The sequence below is a fragment of the Symphalangus syndactylus genome, chromosome X, assembly GCF_028878055.3.
Source record: "Symphalangus syndactylus isolate Jambi chromosome X, NHGRI_mSymSyn1-v2.1_pri, whole genome shotgun sequence".
In the NCBI taxonomy this organism is placed as follows: domain Eukaryota; kingdom Metazoa; phylum Chordata; class Mammalia; order Primates; family Hylobatidae; genus Symphalangus; species Symphalangus syndactylus.
In genome coordinates this window covers 61240852-61257014 of record NC_072447.2, presented here as the reverse complement: position 1 = coordinate 61257014, position 16163 = coordinate 61240852, and the positions used below count along the sequence as shown (strand labels likewise).

Genomic DNA, 16163 nt, shown 5'->3' with positions numbered 1-16163 from the left:
AACTTAGAAACCGAATTTTAAGTTTTATTTAACTTAAATTTAAACAGCAGGCCAGGCGTGGTGGCTCATGCCTGTAATCCCAGCGCTTTGGGAGGCCAAGGCAGGTGGATCCCTTGAGGTCAAGAGTCTGAGATCAGTCTGGGCAACATGGTGAAATCAAGTCTCTACAAATACAAAAATTAGCTGGGTGTGGTGGTACACGCCTGTAGTCCCAGCTACTTAGGGGGCTGAGGTGAGGGGATCACCTGAGCCTGGGAGGTAGAGGCTGCAGTGAGTAGAGATCGTGCCACTACATTCCAGCCTAGGTGACAGAGTGAGACCCTGTCTCAAAAAATAATAATAAAAATAATAAAATAAATAGCCAATGAGCTTAGAGGCTACCTTATTAGACAGCTAATACAGTGAAAAAAATAATCATATCAAATGTCAGATGGGAAATATTATCTATATCTGATATGACTGTACAATTAGAAAACCTAGGAAAAAACTGTAATAAGAAGCTACCAGAATAGGTAGATAGTTTTGATAAGGAGTTGGATACAAGATAAAATTATCACCTGTAGTCCCAGCCATTTGGGAGGCTGAGGTGGGAAGATCACGAGTCCAGGAGCTTGACACCAGCCTGGGCAACATAGGGAGAACCTATCTCTACAGAAAAATTTAAAAATTAGCTGGGTCTGGTAGTGCACACCTGTAGTCCCAGCTACTTGGGAGGCTGAGGAAGGAGGATCATTTGAGCCTGGAAGGTTGAGGCTACAGTGAGCTGTGATCATGCCAGTGAACTTCAAGGCAAGATCCTGTCTCAAAAAATAAAAATAAAAGAGAAAATTATAAAAATAGGTTATTCCTATACTAGCAGTAACCAGATGGGACTAGCAAAAATAAGTCTTAACGACAACAAAAATATAAATATGCAAAAAATAAATTTAACCAAAAAAGATAAAAAGATGACGGATTTATAAGAAGAAAAATTATAAATATCATTGCAGCATATAAGACGTAATCAAACAGACATATAAAATCCCTAGATACAAAGAAAGGCTTAATATAATAAAAACATTGAATCTCCCCAACTATTATATTAATGTAAATATAATTCCAATCAAAATCATAATAGTTTATTTATTTTTTTTTTGAGACAGTCTTGCTCTGTCACCCAGGCTGGAGTGCAGTGGCACGATCTTAGCTCATTGCAACCTCTGCCTCCCGGGTTCAAGCAATTCTCCTGCCTTAGCCTCCCGAGTAGCTGGGATTACAGGCATGCGTCACTGTGCCAATTTTTGTATTATTAGTAGAGATGGGGTTTCACCATGTTGGCCAGGCTGGTCTTAATCTCCTGACCTCAAGTGATCTCCCTGCCTGGGCCTCCCAAAGTGCTGGGATTACAGGTGTGAGCCACCTTACCCAGCAATAGTTGAGGTTTTTTTTTTTTTTTTGAGACAGTCTCACTCTGTTGCCCGGGCTGGAGTGCAGTGGCGTGATCTCTACTCATTGCAACCTCCACCTTCTGGGTTCAAGCAATTCTCCTGCCTCAGCCTCCCAAGTAGCTGGGATTATAGGTGCCTGCCACCATGGGTGGCTAATTTTTTTATTTTTTAGTAAAGGCAGGGTTTCGCCATGTTGGCCAGGCTGGTCTTGAACTCCTGGCCTCAAGTTATTTGCCCACCTTGGGCTCCCAAAATGCTGGGATTATAGGCATGAGCCACCTCGCCCAGTCACAACAATTTAGTTTTGTTGTGTTTTTTTTTTTTTTTTTTTTTTTTTTGCGGGGGGTGGGGGATGGGTTGGTAGAATTCATTCTGAAACTTGATTAAATGATTTTAAACTTCAGAGAATTCCTAGAAAATAAATTTGCAAGAACAAAAATCCCTTGAAATCAATAGATTACAGACACAAAATAGAGTTCAGGTCAAGCTAAGTATATTTGTGACCTTATATGACAGAAGCAATATTTAATTCAGTGGTTACAAGGTGGTGTATTTCATAAATGGTGCCAACTGGCAATACTGAATTTTACCTCATCCTGGTGAGCAGTGCAGGTCAAGAAATCCTCTTACTCTAAAGGGAAAATGGCTTTTCTGGAAAATGGCTTACTGCAAAGAACCATCCTTCCCCATATGACTTAGAAGTCACAGATGTCCCCTGTTTACCTATGAGAAGGCCAGACACCCACTCTCCAAATTCCCATTCTTTGCCTCATAGATGACAAGCCTAACTGCTTGTCTCCACTGATCAATCGGAATAAAATGCTCTTTAGCCAAACTTGAACCAGGCTTCTTTCCTACAAGCTCCTAACTCTGCTTGCCCCCAAGCCTGGGCAAGCATCAAAAAAAGTCGAAATTCCTCCCCTCCCAACGGACCCTGCTTCTCAGCTTCTCCTGGGAATGGGCGCACCACTGTGGGATAATTTCCTGGCCGACCCCACTGGCCACTCCCCCTTGTTTGTGCAGCTTCCTTTCCACAGATTCTGCTTATCTCTGCCTGCCTCCTTATCCTCTACAGGAAAAGCCTTTTTCTGTTTGGTTTCAAGATGCTCTCAGGTTTGAGATGGGAGCATTCTCCCTTTTGCAATAGTCTGTCTTTCTAATTAAAGTCTCTTTTTATTTGACACAGAAAAAAGTGTGACACAGGCTTCTTGTTCAAGCTTGATCTTGATTTCATACCATATACCAGAGTAAATTCCAACTAGATTAAAGTAGAAAAAAATTAAAGCAATAAAAACACTGAAATACATGTTAAGATTATCTTTCTATCTGGAATAGGGAAGGGAAACTAGGCAAGATGGGATATACAAAAGCCATAAAACAAAGTTTAGACATATCTTTTTTTTTTTTTTTTTTTTTTGAGACGGAGTCTCGCTCTGTCGCCCAGGCTGGAGTGCAGTGGCGCAATCTCGGCTCACTGCAAGCTCCGCCTCCCGGGTTCACGCCATTCTCCTGCCTCAGCCTCTCCGAGTAGCTGGGACTACAGGCGCCCGCCACCACGCCCGGCTAATTTTTTTGTATTTTTAGTAGAGACGGGGTTTCACCTGGTCTCGATCTCCTGACCTCGTGATCCGCCCGCCTCGGCCTCCCAAAGTGCTGGGATTACAAGTGTGAGCCACCGCGCCCGGCCAAGTTTAGACATATCTGATCAGAGGCTACATTTCACTAGTTACATATTACACCTAAAATTTTATTCTCTTTTTTTTTTTTTGAGATGAAGTCTTGCTCTATCACCCAGGCTGGAGTGCAGTGGCCTGAGCTCAGCTCACTGCACTCTCCACTTCCCAAGTTCAAGCGATTCTCCTGCCTCAACCTCCTGAGTAGCTGGATTACAAGCGCCCAACACCATGCCAGGCTGTTTTTTTTTTTTTTTAGTAGAGATACCACGCCCGGCTATTTTTTTTATTTTTATTTTTAGTAGAGATGGGTGCTGGGATTACTGTGCCCAGCCCACATAAAATTTTTCTAATTGCACATTTAAAAAAAACATAAAATGCAAAAGACAAAAAGAGTTTGGGGAAAAATACTGCAATGTAACTGACAGATGGTTAATATCCTTAATGGACAAAGATGTTAATATCTCTAATGTAATATCCCTAATGTACAGTGTAACTGACAGACTGCTAATATCCCTAATGTACAATGTAATTTGTACACTGTTTACAAATTGATAAGAAAAGGAAAAATCACCCCAAAGAAAACTGGACAAAGGATATGAACATTTGCAAAAGAGAAAAGCCAAATGGCCAACAGACCAAAACAATCCTCAATTGCACAAGTAGTCAGAAAAATACAAAATTAAAGACAGCAGCAACATCAAGCGCTGGAGGGGATTTGCCTTAATGAACTTAATGATTTTGCTGGTAGGACTAGGAAACTTTATAATCTTTTGGGGGAAGGAATTTGGCTATATCTATTCAGTAATGAAACACTGTTACCTGCAGTTAATAATAAAACTTCAAAACATAGGAAGCAAAACATTGAATAGCACGAGGAAAACCTGCCAATACAGTCTCTCTCTCTCCTCTCTCTGTTTCTCCCCCTCTCACATCACCCCCAGTTGACAAGCTGAAGGGAATTATCAGGAAACACACATTTTAAAAGGCCCAACGCACAAGCTTGAACCAATAGAGCCGTAGAGTACAATAAATCCAACTAGAAGATACAGTGTTTTCAATCAAGGCACAAAACCATTTTTGAAAGCTGGCCTCGTACTTGAGCCTTAAGGCAAGTTTCATCAAATTTCAAGCTCAATGTTCTTGGGCCACTAGGTAAATGGGCTTAGAAATCACTAACACAGGGATTAACTTCTTGTTCGTTTGCGGAAATGCAAAATGGTGTTAAGACCTGTAACATTTTCTGCAGTCCCTCTAAATTCCTTCTTTGAATAATCGATTCCTAGAACAGGACGCGACGGACCAAGCTGGGTCAAACTGTCGACAGCTCCATTGGGCAGCATGTCCACCCCTGATGACCAAATCTCACCAAACGTGCAGCTGGCACTCGGCCGCCTTTGTTTCCTTCCCCTAGAATAAAACTCCGCTGCTTTCCCACGTTCCTGGAGCAGCAGCCAGAATAAAGCGCCCATGGCCTTGCCCTTTGAGTCTCGGAGGATGTTTGCCACTCCGACAATGGACTTTTAAATAATTCAGGGGTCAAAAGGCGTGTGTGTGGGGGGGAGAAGAGTTACAAATCAGCACTTGAAACCGAACACAAACAAAAATCAAACAAATCCGAACTAATACAACAAATCAAAACTTGGATCTTTAGAAGAAAACTTCAACCTTAATGCTTCCAGGAGGAAAGCAGAAAGGATAATGACTGAATTGTGAAAACGAGCCAAAATGCTCCACCACTGATGTCACACACACCTATGACTCCCTGCACAGATCCGCGGTCCGGGGCGCTGAATCCCCGCAACCCTCCGCGCCCACAGAGGTTAAACTCTCGCTGCCGGCGACTTCCGCTTCCTGGCCTAAATCTGACACGCACGACTCCCCCCGCGGCAACTGCACAGGTTCGGTGACAGCCAAGACGCCGAGCGTTTCCCGCAGCCGGCCGGGGCCCAGGTCGGAGCTGTAGCCAGCGGGGCCGCCAGGTGGGCTCCAGACGGGGCAGACACGGGGTCCCGGCCGCCGCGGGAGAGGGGTCGCCGCGTCCCACAGAGCAGTGCGGCGGCGGGTGCGGGGGGGGGGCCGGGTGCGTCTCGCGACCTGCTCCTGGGGGTGGGGGGCTGGGCGATATTTAAAGAGGCGGAGGCTCCCCGGTGGGGACGGCCTGAGGCCGAGGGCGCCCTGAGGGCGGAAGAGGCAAAGCGCCTCGCCCACCGGGGTTCTCGGAGGTGACTGACTCCTAGAGGCTGCGGCGGAGGGGAGAAGCCTGGTGGTACATTCCATGGCCCAGTGCCTCGGCCACTGGAAAATCCCACAGGGGTATATCAAGTAGGGGACCGCGGGCTCCGCGGCAGAAATGACCGCCCTTCCAAGATGGCGGCTCCCGTAGAGACACTCCCAAGGGGACAGCCATGTTCCTTGCCTGACAGTCACTGAAGGAAATTGGAAAGCCCGCCTCTCCTTCGACGCGCACGCGCACGCACGCACCGGCGCAGTGTAAGGGCACCAGGTGTAATTGAGGGCGAGCGGCCGCTTCAGAGCTGACACTAAGCATGTGCAGATCAAGTCCAGAAGCGCCGGGGTCCCTCGAAGCAGTTTTCAGGACTTAAGGCTCTGGGAGTGAGTTTAACAGACGGACTTAGGGCCACTTAAGCATTGAGATAAATATGGAGATGTTATGACATGGATCAAGCATTGAGATAATTATGGGGATGTTATGACATGGATTTTGTAGTCGATGATGCTCAGTAGGGTGAGTAAGGAGGCTTCTCTGGGGTCATTTATAGGGAGGTGCAGAATGAGTGATTGGGGTTTGTGGGTGAGTGATGAATCACTAGAGAAAGTTGATGGGTAGCCTGTGGGATGAGTGTTGGGGACACCGGAGTGAATGATAAGGGGGTCTGTGGGGTGAGTGATACAGGGTCTCTAGGGTGAGTGATAAGGTATATGTGAGATGAGTGATGAGAAGTCCGTGGGGGTGAGAAGGGGCTGTGCGGGGTGACTACTGGAGGTCTGTGAGGTGTGGGATGGGGTTTATTGGGTGATTGACCAAGGTTTCTGCTGGGTGAGTGATGCGTTTATTTGGGACTAGTGATGGGGGGCTGTGGAATCAGATATGCAGCTTCCTGGGGTCAGTGATAGGTGGTCTTTAGGTCTGAGATGAGGTTATTTCAAAAAACTACTTTTGACTTTGTTGGTCCTCCTGTATCTTTGTTTCTCTGTCATTAATATCTGACCTTAACTTCGTTATTTCTTTTCTGTTTTTTTCTTTTGTTCTCATTTTTAAAGTCCTGAATTTAATGCTTATCTCTTACTATCCAGTCATTTAATTTTACAATATAAACATTCAGTTTATAAATTTTTCTCTAAGAACACTCTAGCTCCATGTCACATGTTTTGTTGTTGTTGCTGCTGTTCGGTTTTATTTTGTTTTGAGACAGGGTCTCCCTCTGTCGCCCAGAGATGGAGTGCAGTGGCACGATCATGGCTCACTGCATCCTCAACCTCCTGTGCTCAGTCGATCCTCCCAACTTAGCCTCCCAAGTACCTGGAACTATAGGCATGTGCTGCCACACCCACTAATTTTTTATTTTGTGTAGACACGGGGTCTCACTATGTTGCCCAGGCTGATTTTTTTTTAAGATACAAGAATCTCTCTCTGTTGCCTAGGCTGGAGTGCAGTGGAGCCATCATGGCTCATTGCAGCCTCAACCTCCTGGGCTCAAGTGACCCTCCCACCTCGGCCTCCCAAGTTGCTGGGACTACAGGCAGGCTTGCCCAGCTAATTTTTAAAATTTGTAGAGATTGGGGTCTTGCTATGTTGCCCAGGCTGGTCTTGAACTCCTTGGCCTCAAGCAATCCTCAAGTAGTCCTCCCACCTCATCCTCCCAAAGTGCTGGAACTACAGGCATGAGCATCCGACCGACAAGTTTTGATATGTAGCATCTCCACTATAGTTTCCTTCTAATGTTTTCTAATTGCAGTTGCAGTGTTCACTCTTACCACTGGGTTATTTAGATTTGAGATTTTGATTTCTCAAAACGTTGACATTTTTGTTATTGATTTCTAAATTGTGGTTAGAGGCTGTCACCTAAGTGATCATTACGTGCAGGAATGATGCTTTTAAGTTCAATACATACCACCAAACTACTTTCCAAAACTTTTGTAAAATTGGAACTCCCACCAGCAACATATAAAAAGACTTCTACCAAAATCCTGTTCCACACTGGATTTTTTTTTTTAATTTACCCCATTCTGAGGGCCAAACACAAGGGTATCTAGTTTGCCTTGATGTGCATTTTCCTGACAACTAGTGGCTGAACATTATTTCATTCTTATTGGCCATTGAAATATATATTTAAACTTTTTCATATCCTTTGCCCTTTTTTTCCTTTAGATGGTTTGTCTTTCTTACTAATTTGTGAATATTAACCTGTATTGTAACTATATTTCCTCTATCTCTATATTTTGACTTCTGAAAGATGTCTTCACATTTGATTTTTAAAAAATCATCTGTTAAGATATATCTGCCTTTTTCCTTTACAGGTTCTGAGTGTCTTGTCTTGCCTAGTGACTTCCTCATTTCATGTTCAAACAAATACGCCTTAAATTTACTTTTAATATATTTATTGTTTCAATTTTTTAAAGTTAAATTTTAATCTAACTGGAATTTATTTTGGTGTATGGTATGAGATGGAATCAGTTCGTATATTCCATTTGGATAGCTAATTTGCCAGCACCAGTCGTTAAATGAATACCCTTTTCTAATTCAATTAAATGTCATTTTTGTCACATAAGTTCCCAAATGTGTATTGTTTTATTTCTGAACTCTGTTTAGTTCTTCTGATATATGTATCTACTCTTTTGTAAAAAATCATATTAACTTTAGAAATAGTTTTAATATCATGTAGAACTAGTCCCCCTTGCTTTCTTTTTGGTTGCTTTAATTAATTTTCTTGTGCGTTTCTTCTTCTTTTTTTTTTTTTTCTGAGATGGAGTCTTGCTCTGCTGTCGCCTAGGCTGGAGTGCAGTGGCGCAATCTTGGCTCACTGCGACCTCCACCTCCCGGGTTCAAGCAATTCTCCTGCCTCGGCCTCCCTAGTAGCTGAGACTATAGGTGCGTGCCACCCTGCCCAGCTAATTTTTGTATTTTTAGTAGAGACGAGGTTTCACCATATTGGCCAGACTGGTCTCAAACTCCTGACCTCGTGATCTGCCTGCCTCGGCCTCCCAGAGTGCTGGGATTACAGGCATGAGCCACCGTGCCCGGCCTTATTCTTCCATGTAAATAAAACTATTTTATCTAGTTTCAAAAATAACCATTAAAACTATAATATTTGATAGTTTTCTTATGGGTTCAGCACCTTTTTTTTTGAACAGTTCATTCTTAGATATTTTACCTTTGTTTTTATCATCACTGTGAATAGCATATTTTTTTCTATTTTCATAGGGAAAATCTATTTTTATAATTTTATTTCGTATTCAATCCAATTATCAAATTCTTGTATGAATCTAGTTGCTTTTTACAGTCTCTTACTTTTCCTAGCTATCATATTCCATCCAATTAAAAATGATACTGTCTCTTCCTTTCAAATATTTATTCTGATCACCTCATCTTCTGTTGCACTAGTTAGAGCTTTCAGAACAATGTTGAGTGACATTTAATAGAGGGTATTGCTATCTTGTTGCTAATGTTAATGAAAATAACTTGGGCATTTTTTATTTGAATGTGAAAGGTGTTTATTCATTAATCTATTCAATAAACATTTATTGAATACCTACCCCTTGCCAGATATTGACTTTGCAACCCTGCTTGGCACTTACTAGCTATGATTTTTTTTTCTAACAGCTTTATTGTATCATTCATCTACCATAAAATTCACCCATTTAAAGCTTACAGTTCAGCAGTTCTTAGCATATTCACCGAATTGTGCAACCATCATCACAATCTAATTTTAGAGTATTTTATCATCTCAAAAGGAAACATCGTACCCATTAGCAATCATTCCTCATTCCCAACCCTCACCCTTAGCCACAGGCAACCACTAATTTACTTCCTGTCTCTATAGATTGGTCTATTCTAGACATTGTATATAAATGGAATCATAAAACATGTGGTCTTTTATGATTGTCTTATTTATTTATTTTAGACAGAGTCTCACTCTGTCGCCCAGGCTGGAGTGCAGTGGCCGGATCTCAGTTCACTGCAGCTGCCACCTCCCGGGTTCAAGCAATTCTTCCTGCCTCAGCCTCCCAAGTAGCTGGGATTACAGGCGCCTGCCACCACGCCTGGCTAGCTTTTGTATTTTTAGTAGAGACATTGGCCAGGCTGGTCTTGAACTCCTGACCTCAGGTGATCCGCCCACCTCGGCCTCCCAAAGTACTGGGACTACAGGCATGATCCACTGTGTCCGGCCATGATTGTTTTCTTTAACTTAGCCTAATGTTTTCAAAGCTCATCCATGTTATAGTATGTATTAGGACCTTATTCCTTTTATTATTTTGTTTGTTGTGGTATGAACACTTAACATGAAAGCTACCCTCTTAAATTTTGTTTTTTTGTTTGTTTGTTTTGTTTCGTTTTTTTGAGACAGAGTCTCACTCTGTCACCCAGGCTGGAGTGCAGTGGCATGATCTCGGCTCACTGCAACCTCCACCTCCCAGGTTCAAGCAATTCTCCTGCCTCAGCCTCCTGCGTAGCTGGGACTATAGGTGCGTGCCACCACACCTGGCTGATTTTTTGTATTTTTAGTAGAGACAGGATTTCAACATATTGGTCAGGCTGGTCTCGAACTCCTGACCTCAGGTAATCTACCTGCCTCAGCTTCCCAAAGTGCTGGGATTACAGGTGTGAGCCACCGCATGTGGCGTATTCTCTTAAATTTTTAAGTGCACAATACAGTACTGTTAACTATAGGTGCAATGTACAGGCAATCTCTAGAACTTCCCTCTTGTATACCTGAAATTTTATACCCATTGAATAGCAACTTCTTATCACCCCCTCCTCTCAGCCCCTGGCAACCACCATTCTACTATCTGTTTCTATCAGTTTATTTTAGAAGTACTTCATGTCTTTTTATTCCTGAATGATATTTCATTGTATGGATATACCACATTTTGTTTATCCATTCATCAGTCGATGGACATTTGGGTTGTTTCCACTTTTTAGCTATTATGAATAATGCTGCTATGAGCATTTGCGTACAAGTTTTTGTATGGACATATGTTTTCATTTCTCTTGGGTGGATACCCAGGAGTGGAATGACTGGTATAAGGAGTGAGGTAGAAATTTACCTCTTCCCTTTTAGGATTTCTTTTTGTCTGGGCCTGAAAGTTAAATTGACATAAGACAGATCAACAGAGAAAAGTGTACAGATTTATTTAATATAAGTTTTATGTGGCACAGGAGCCTTCATAAAGAAATGAAGACCCAAAGTAGTAGTTAGAGTCAATCACTTATATACTGGATTGGACAAAGAATACTTAAGTTGTGAAAAAGCAACTCAGTTATGTGGGGAGGCTTAAAACATAAGAGTTTTAAAAAATTTTTTTGGCTTATTTCTCCAAGAAAAAAAGTTATTTTTCATAAGATCTGTACACAATTCTCTTGCTCTCAATTTCCTGGCCTTGATAGTAAGAATGTGGCATTCCACCTGGGCACGGTGGTTCCAGCCTGTAATCCCAGCACTTGGGAGACCGAGGTGGGTGGATCACCTGAGGTCAGGAGTTTGAGACCAGCCTGGCCAACATGGTGAAACACCATCTCTATTAAAAATACAAAAACTAGCTGGGCGTGGCGGCGGGCGCCAGTAATCCCAGCTACTTGGGAGGCTGAGGCAGGAGAATCGCTTGAGCCCGGGAGGCAGAGGTTGCAGTGAGCAGAGATCGTGCCACTGCACTCCAGCCTGGGTGACAGAGCGAGACTCAGTCTCCAAAAAAAGGCCAGGTGCGGTGGCTCACGCCTGTAATCCCAACACTTTGGGAGGCCGAGGCGTGCAGATCATGAGGTCAGGAGATCGAGACCAGCCTGGCCAACATGGTGAAACCCCATCTCTACTAAAAATACAAAAATTAGCTGGGCGTGGTGGCACGCGCCTGTAGTGAGGCAGGAGAATCACTTGAACCCGGGAAGTAGAGGCTGCAGTGAGCTGAGATTGCGCCACTGCACTCCAGCCTGGGCGACAGAGCAAGACTTTGTATCAAAAACAAAAACAAAAACAAAAAAAGAATGTGGCATTCCTTCTAGTAGAGGGAGGGCATCTTTCACGTGGGAATTTCATCTCCCACTTTTAAGAAACAGAGGGAAGGTCAGTATGATCTTCCTGCACCTGCTGCTTTTCAAGCGCCTGTAAATCAAAATAGCCAGTATTCCAGAGTGGTGTGTATGTGTGTGTGTGTATTTTTTTTTTTTTTAGATGGAGTTTCGTTCTTATTGCCCAGGCTGGAGTGCAATGGTGCAATCTTGGCTCACCACAACCTCCGCCTCCTGGATTCAAGCGATTCTCCTGCCTCAGCCTCCCGAGTAGCTGGGATTATAGGCATGCACCACCACGCCTGGCTAATTTTGTATTTTTAGTAGAGATGGGGTTTCTCTATGTTGGTCAGGCTGGTCTTGAACTCCTGACCTCAGGTGATCCACCCGCCTCGGCCTTCCAAAATGCTGGGATTACAGGCTTGAGCCACCACACCCAGCCAGAGTGGTATATTTTTAACTCCTTCACTGGATCACATGGCATACCCATATGTTTAACGTTTTTTGTTTTTTTTTTGTTTGTTTTTTTTTTGAGACAGAGTCTCACTCTGTCACCCAGGCTGGAGTGCAGTGGTGCTAACTCCGCTTACTGCAAGCTCCACCTCCCAGGTTCAAGCGATTCTTCTGCCTCAGGCTCCCAAGTAGCTAGGATTACAGGCACCCACCACCATGCCCAGCTAATTTTTGTACTTTTAGTAGAGACAGGGTTTCACCATGTTGGCCAGGCTGGTCTCGAACTCCTGACCTCAAGCGATCCACCCGCCTCAGCCTCCCAAAGTGCTAGGATTACAGGCATGAGCCACTGCGCCCAGCCTTCTATGTTTAACATTTTGAAGAATTGCCAAACCATTTTCCAAAACGGCTGCATCACTTTATATCCCAGCAGCAATGTATGAGGGTTCCAGTTTATCACATCCTTGCTAATGCTTATTGTCTTTTTAATTCTAGCCTTCCTAGTAGGTATGAAGTGCTATCTTGTGGTTTTGATTTCCATTTCTCTAGTGGCCACTGATGTTGAGCATCTTTTCCTGTACTTATTGCCCATCTGTATATCTTCTTTGAAGAAATAGCTATTCAAATCCTTGGCCTATTTTTAAATTGAATTGTCTTTGTATTATCAAGTTGTAAGAGCTCTTTAGATAATCTCGATAGAAGTCCCTTGTCACATATGTGATTTGCATGTATTTCCTCTCATTCTGTGGGTGTTTTTTGTTGTTGTTGTTGTTGTTTTGTTTTTTTTCTGAGACAGAGTCTCACTCTGTTGCCTAGGCTGGAGCGCAGTGGTGCCATCTCAGCCCACTGCAACCTCTGCCTCCCGGGTTCAAGCAATTCTCATGCCTCAGCCTCCCAAGTAGCTGGGATTACAGGTGTGCATCACCACACGCAGCTAATTTTTGTATTTTTAGTAGAGACATGGTTTCACCATTTCAGCCAGGCTGGTCTGGAACTCCTGGCCTCAAGTGATCCGCCTGCCTCGACCTCCCAAAGTACTGAGATTACAGATGTGAGCCACCGTGCCCAGCCTCTGTGTCTTTTCACTTTCCTGATGGTGTCCTTATAGTTTTCATGTTCCTATCTTGATTTGTATTTTTCTTAGGAATAGCTCTTGAATTATGTCAGACGCCTTTTTGATGTAATGGCCTAATGGTGTTATTTTCCTAAATTGGTTGTTGTAATGAATGATATTGATATATAATGTGGATCCATCCTTGCCTTCCTGGGATAATTCTGTTGGTCAAGGGCAATTTTTCTTATGAGTCATGGTCGGATTTGAGTTAGTAATGTATTTTTTTCTTTTTCCTCAACTCCATGTCCCCCCATTCACAATTCAGACCAGGACTAGGGCCTGGGCAGAGGTGTATATAGGGTAGGAGCTCTTCTCTTTCTATACAGTCAGTATAAGAACAGAGAAGGCAGGCCCAATTCTTTTTCTATACAGTCAGTGTAAGAACACAGCCTATGGTAAGCACCAGGAGGCCTGAGTTAGTAATATTTTATTTAGAATTTTTGCAACTATAAAAAATTTGCTTACAGTTTTCTTGTTTTTAGTATATTTAACAAGTGTTGGTATTAAGGTTATGCCAGTTATTAAAAGGAAATCAGGAGATTTCCATTTTTTTTTTTTTTTGAGACGGAGTCTCGCTCTGTCGCCCAGGCTGGCGTGCAGTGGCGCAATCTCGGCTCACTGCAAGCTCCGCCTCCCGGGTTCACGCCATTCTCCTGCCTCAGCCTCCCGAGTAGCTGGGACTACAGGCGCCCGCCACCACGCCCGGCTAATGTTTTGTATTTTTAGTAGAGACGGGGTTTCACCGTGTTAGCCAGGATGGTCTCGATCTCCTGACCTCGTGATCCACCCGCCTCGGCCTCCCAGAGTGCTGGGATTACAGGCGTGAGCCACCGCGCCCGGCCGAGATTTCCATTTTTTATCTGTTAAAATAGCATAGACATTCTCTTAAGTTCAACTATATACACATTTAGAACTGATGCCTTTTTTAAAATGCCAAATTTTAACTATTTTATTTTCTCTGATTATTGCTCTACAGATTTCTGGTGGGGGGGATTAATTTTGGTAGTGTATGTTGGCTAGGGATGTTATGTTTTTGTGCATCTGTGCATAATGCTTCATTAATTTACCTTGATCATTTCCATACCTGTGGCAATAGCTTCTTTTTTCACTCATGTGTGTGGATGTATATATACATATATATATATATTTTTTTTCCTTTCTCTTTTACCTTGATCAGGGTTCTCATGAATATTGTGTTATCTTCTTTTAATTTCTTTTATTTTTCAGCCTCCCAAGTAGCTGGGATTACAGGTGCACACCACCACACTCAGCTAATTTTTTGTATTTTTAGTAGAGACGGGGTTTCACTATGTTGGCCAGACTGGTCTCGAACTTCTGACCTCGTGATCTGCCCGCCTTGGCCTCCCAAAGTGCTGAGATTACAGGCGTGAGCTACTGCGCCCTGACTTTTCTTTTCCTTTTTTTGAGACAAGGTCTCCCTCTGTCATCCAGGCTAGAGTGCAGTGGTGCGATTTCGGCTCACTGCAACCTGCACCTCCTGGGCTCAAGCAATCCAGCTAATTTTTGTTGTTGTTGTCTGTTTGTTTGTTTGTTTGTTTGTTTTTTGAGATGGAGTCTCACTCTGTTGCCCAGGCTGGAATGCAGTGGTGCGATCTCAGCTCACCTCAACCTCTGCCTCACAATTTCAAGCGATTCTTCTACCTTAGCCACCCGAGTAGCTGAGATTACAGGTGTGTGCCACCATGCCTGGCTAATTTTTGTATTTTTAGTAGAGACAGAGTTTCACCATGTTGGCCAGGCTGGTCTGGAATTCCTGAACTCAGGTGATCCATCCACCTCGGCCTCCCAAAGTGCTGGGATTACAGGCGTGAGCTACTGCACCTGGCCTTTTTTTTTATTTTTTAATTTCTTGGATTGAACAGCTAGTTCATTTACCTTTAGCTTTTATTTTTAAACATTAATAATAATTAGGCCAAAATATTCTTTTTTCCTCTGCAACTCTAGCCAAAGATAAAATATTCTTTAAATATAGCTTTAGCTATGTCTCCAAATTTGTTATGAAGTCTAAAATTTTGTTATCAAATGCCATCTTCAATCCGTATATGTTTAGAGAATATTTCTTAATTGAAATCTGGATTTGGTAGTTTATCTCTTTATTATCTATTTATGACTTTACAGGATTATAGTCAATGTAGCCTGCCAAAACTCTAATTTTTAAATGTATCAAGATTTTTTCTTTGAGTCCAAATTACATAATTTTTAAAAATTTTTGTAAACTGTGCCATGGGTCTAAGAGAAGAGAGTATATTCATTGGGTAAAGTTAAGTTATGTGTCTTAAGCCTAGCTTGTTGATTATATTTCTCAAATCTACTTTACTTGTTTTCTGTTTGTTTGTTTGTTTACTTGATCCATTATATCATAGAAGAGATACAATAAAATCTCCTGGCATAATTATGATTTTTCTTAAACTTTTTATTTTGAAATAATTATAAATTCATAGGAAGTTGCAAACATAGCACAGAGCCCTGTATACGCTCACCCAGTTTTCTCCAATGATTACATCTTATAAAATCACAATACAATATAAAAATGTAGAATTTGACATTGGTACAAGGTGTGTGCATAGTTCTTCTTTGTTTTTTGTGGGGTTTTTTGTTTGTTTGTTTGTTTGTTTGTTTTTTTGAGACAGAGTCTTGCTCTGTTACCCAGGCTGGAGTGCAATGGCACAATCTCTGCTCGCTGCAACCTCCGCTCACTGCAACCTCTGCCTCCCGGGTTCAAGCAGTTCTCCTGCCTCGGCCTCCCAAATAGCTGGAATTACAAGCACGCGCCACCACACCCAGCTAATTTGTGTATTTTTAGTAGAGATGGGGTTTCACCGTGTTGGCCAGGCTGGTCTCGAACTCCTGACCTCATGATCCACCTGCTTTGGCCTCCCAAAGTGCTGGGATTACAGGTGTGAGTCACTGCACCCGGCCTAGTGTGTGCATAGTTCTATGTCGTTTTGTCATGTGCATAGATTCATGTAACAGCCACCACAATCAAGATACAGAACTACTACTCCTTTATAGTCTTCTTTTTTTTTTTTTTTTTTGAGACGGAGTCTCTCTCTGTCGCCCAGGCTGGAGTGCAGTGGCGCGATCTCGGCTCACTACAAGCTCCACCTCCTGGGTTCACGCCATTCTCCTGCCTCAGCCTCCCGAGTAGCTGGGACTACAGGTACCTGCCACCACCACACCCGGCTAAATTTTTGTATTTTTAGTAGAGACGGGGTTTCACCGTGTTA

The 16163-nt window shown here is 42.9% G+C and overlaps 1 protein-coding gene and 1 pseudogene across 14 annotated transcripts in view; one reads left to right on the top strand and one right to left on the bottom strand.

Annotated features, from left to right (window-relative positions):
• ZNF41 (zinc finger protein 41) overlaps window positions 1–16163 on the top strand; it is a 333150-nt gene that overhangs the window by 283589 nt on the left and 33398 nt on the right. For 5 of the 14 annotated variants that reach the window (XM_063634402.1, XM_055269290.2, XM_055269288.2 and 2 more), the window contains exon 1: window positions 4974–5082. The exons of 1 other annotated variant lie outside the window; for it this stretch is intronic. Coding sequence is in view for 1 of the 13 variants with exons in the window: in XM_055269295.2 (XP_055125270.1) it covers window positions 5835–5849 (15 nt within the window). In the remaining 12 variants the exon portion in view is untranslated. Of the gene's footprint in view, window positions 1–4884; window positions 5083–5483; window positions 5850–16163 lie in introns of those variants that run through there. 8 more of the 14 variants (XM_055269291.2, XM_055269289.2, XM_063634401.1 and 5 more) reach the window with 4 other exon arrangements.
• On the bottom strand, window positions 13156–13327 carry LOC129476586 (uncharacterized; annotated as a pseudogene).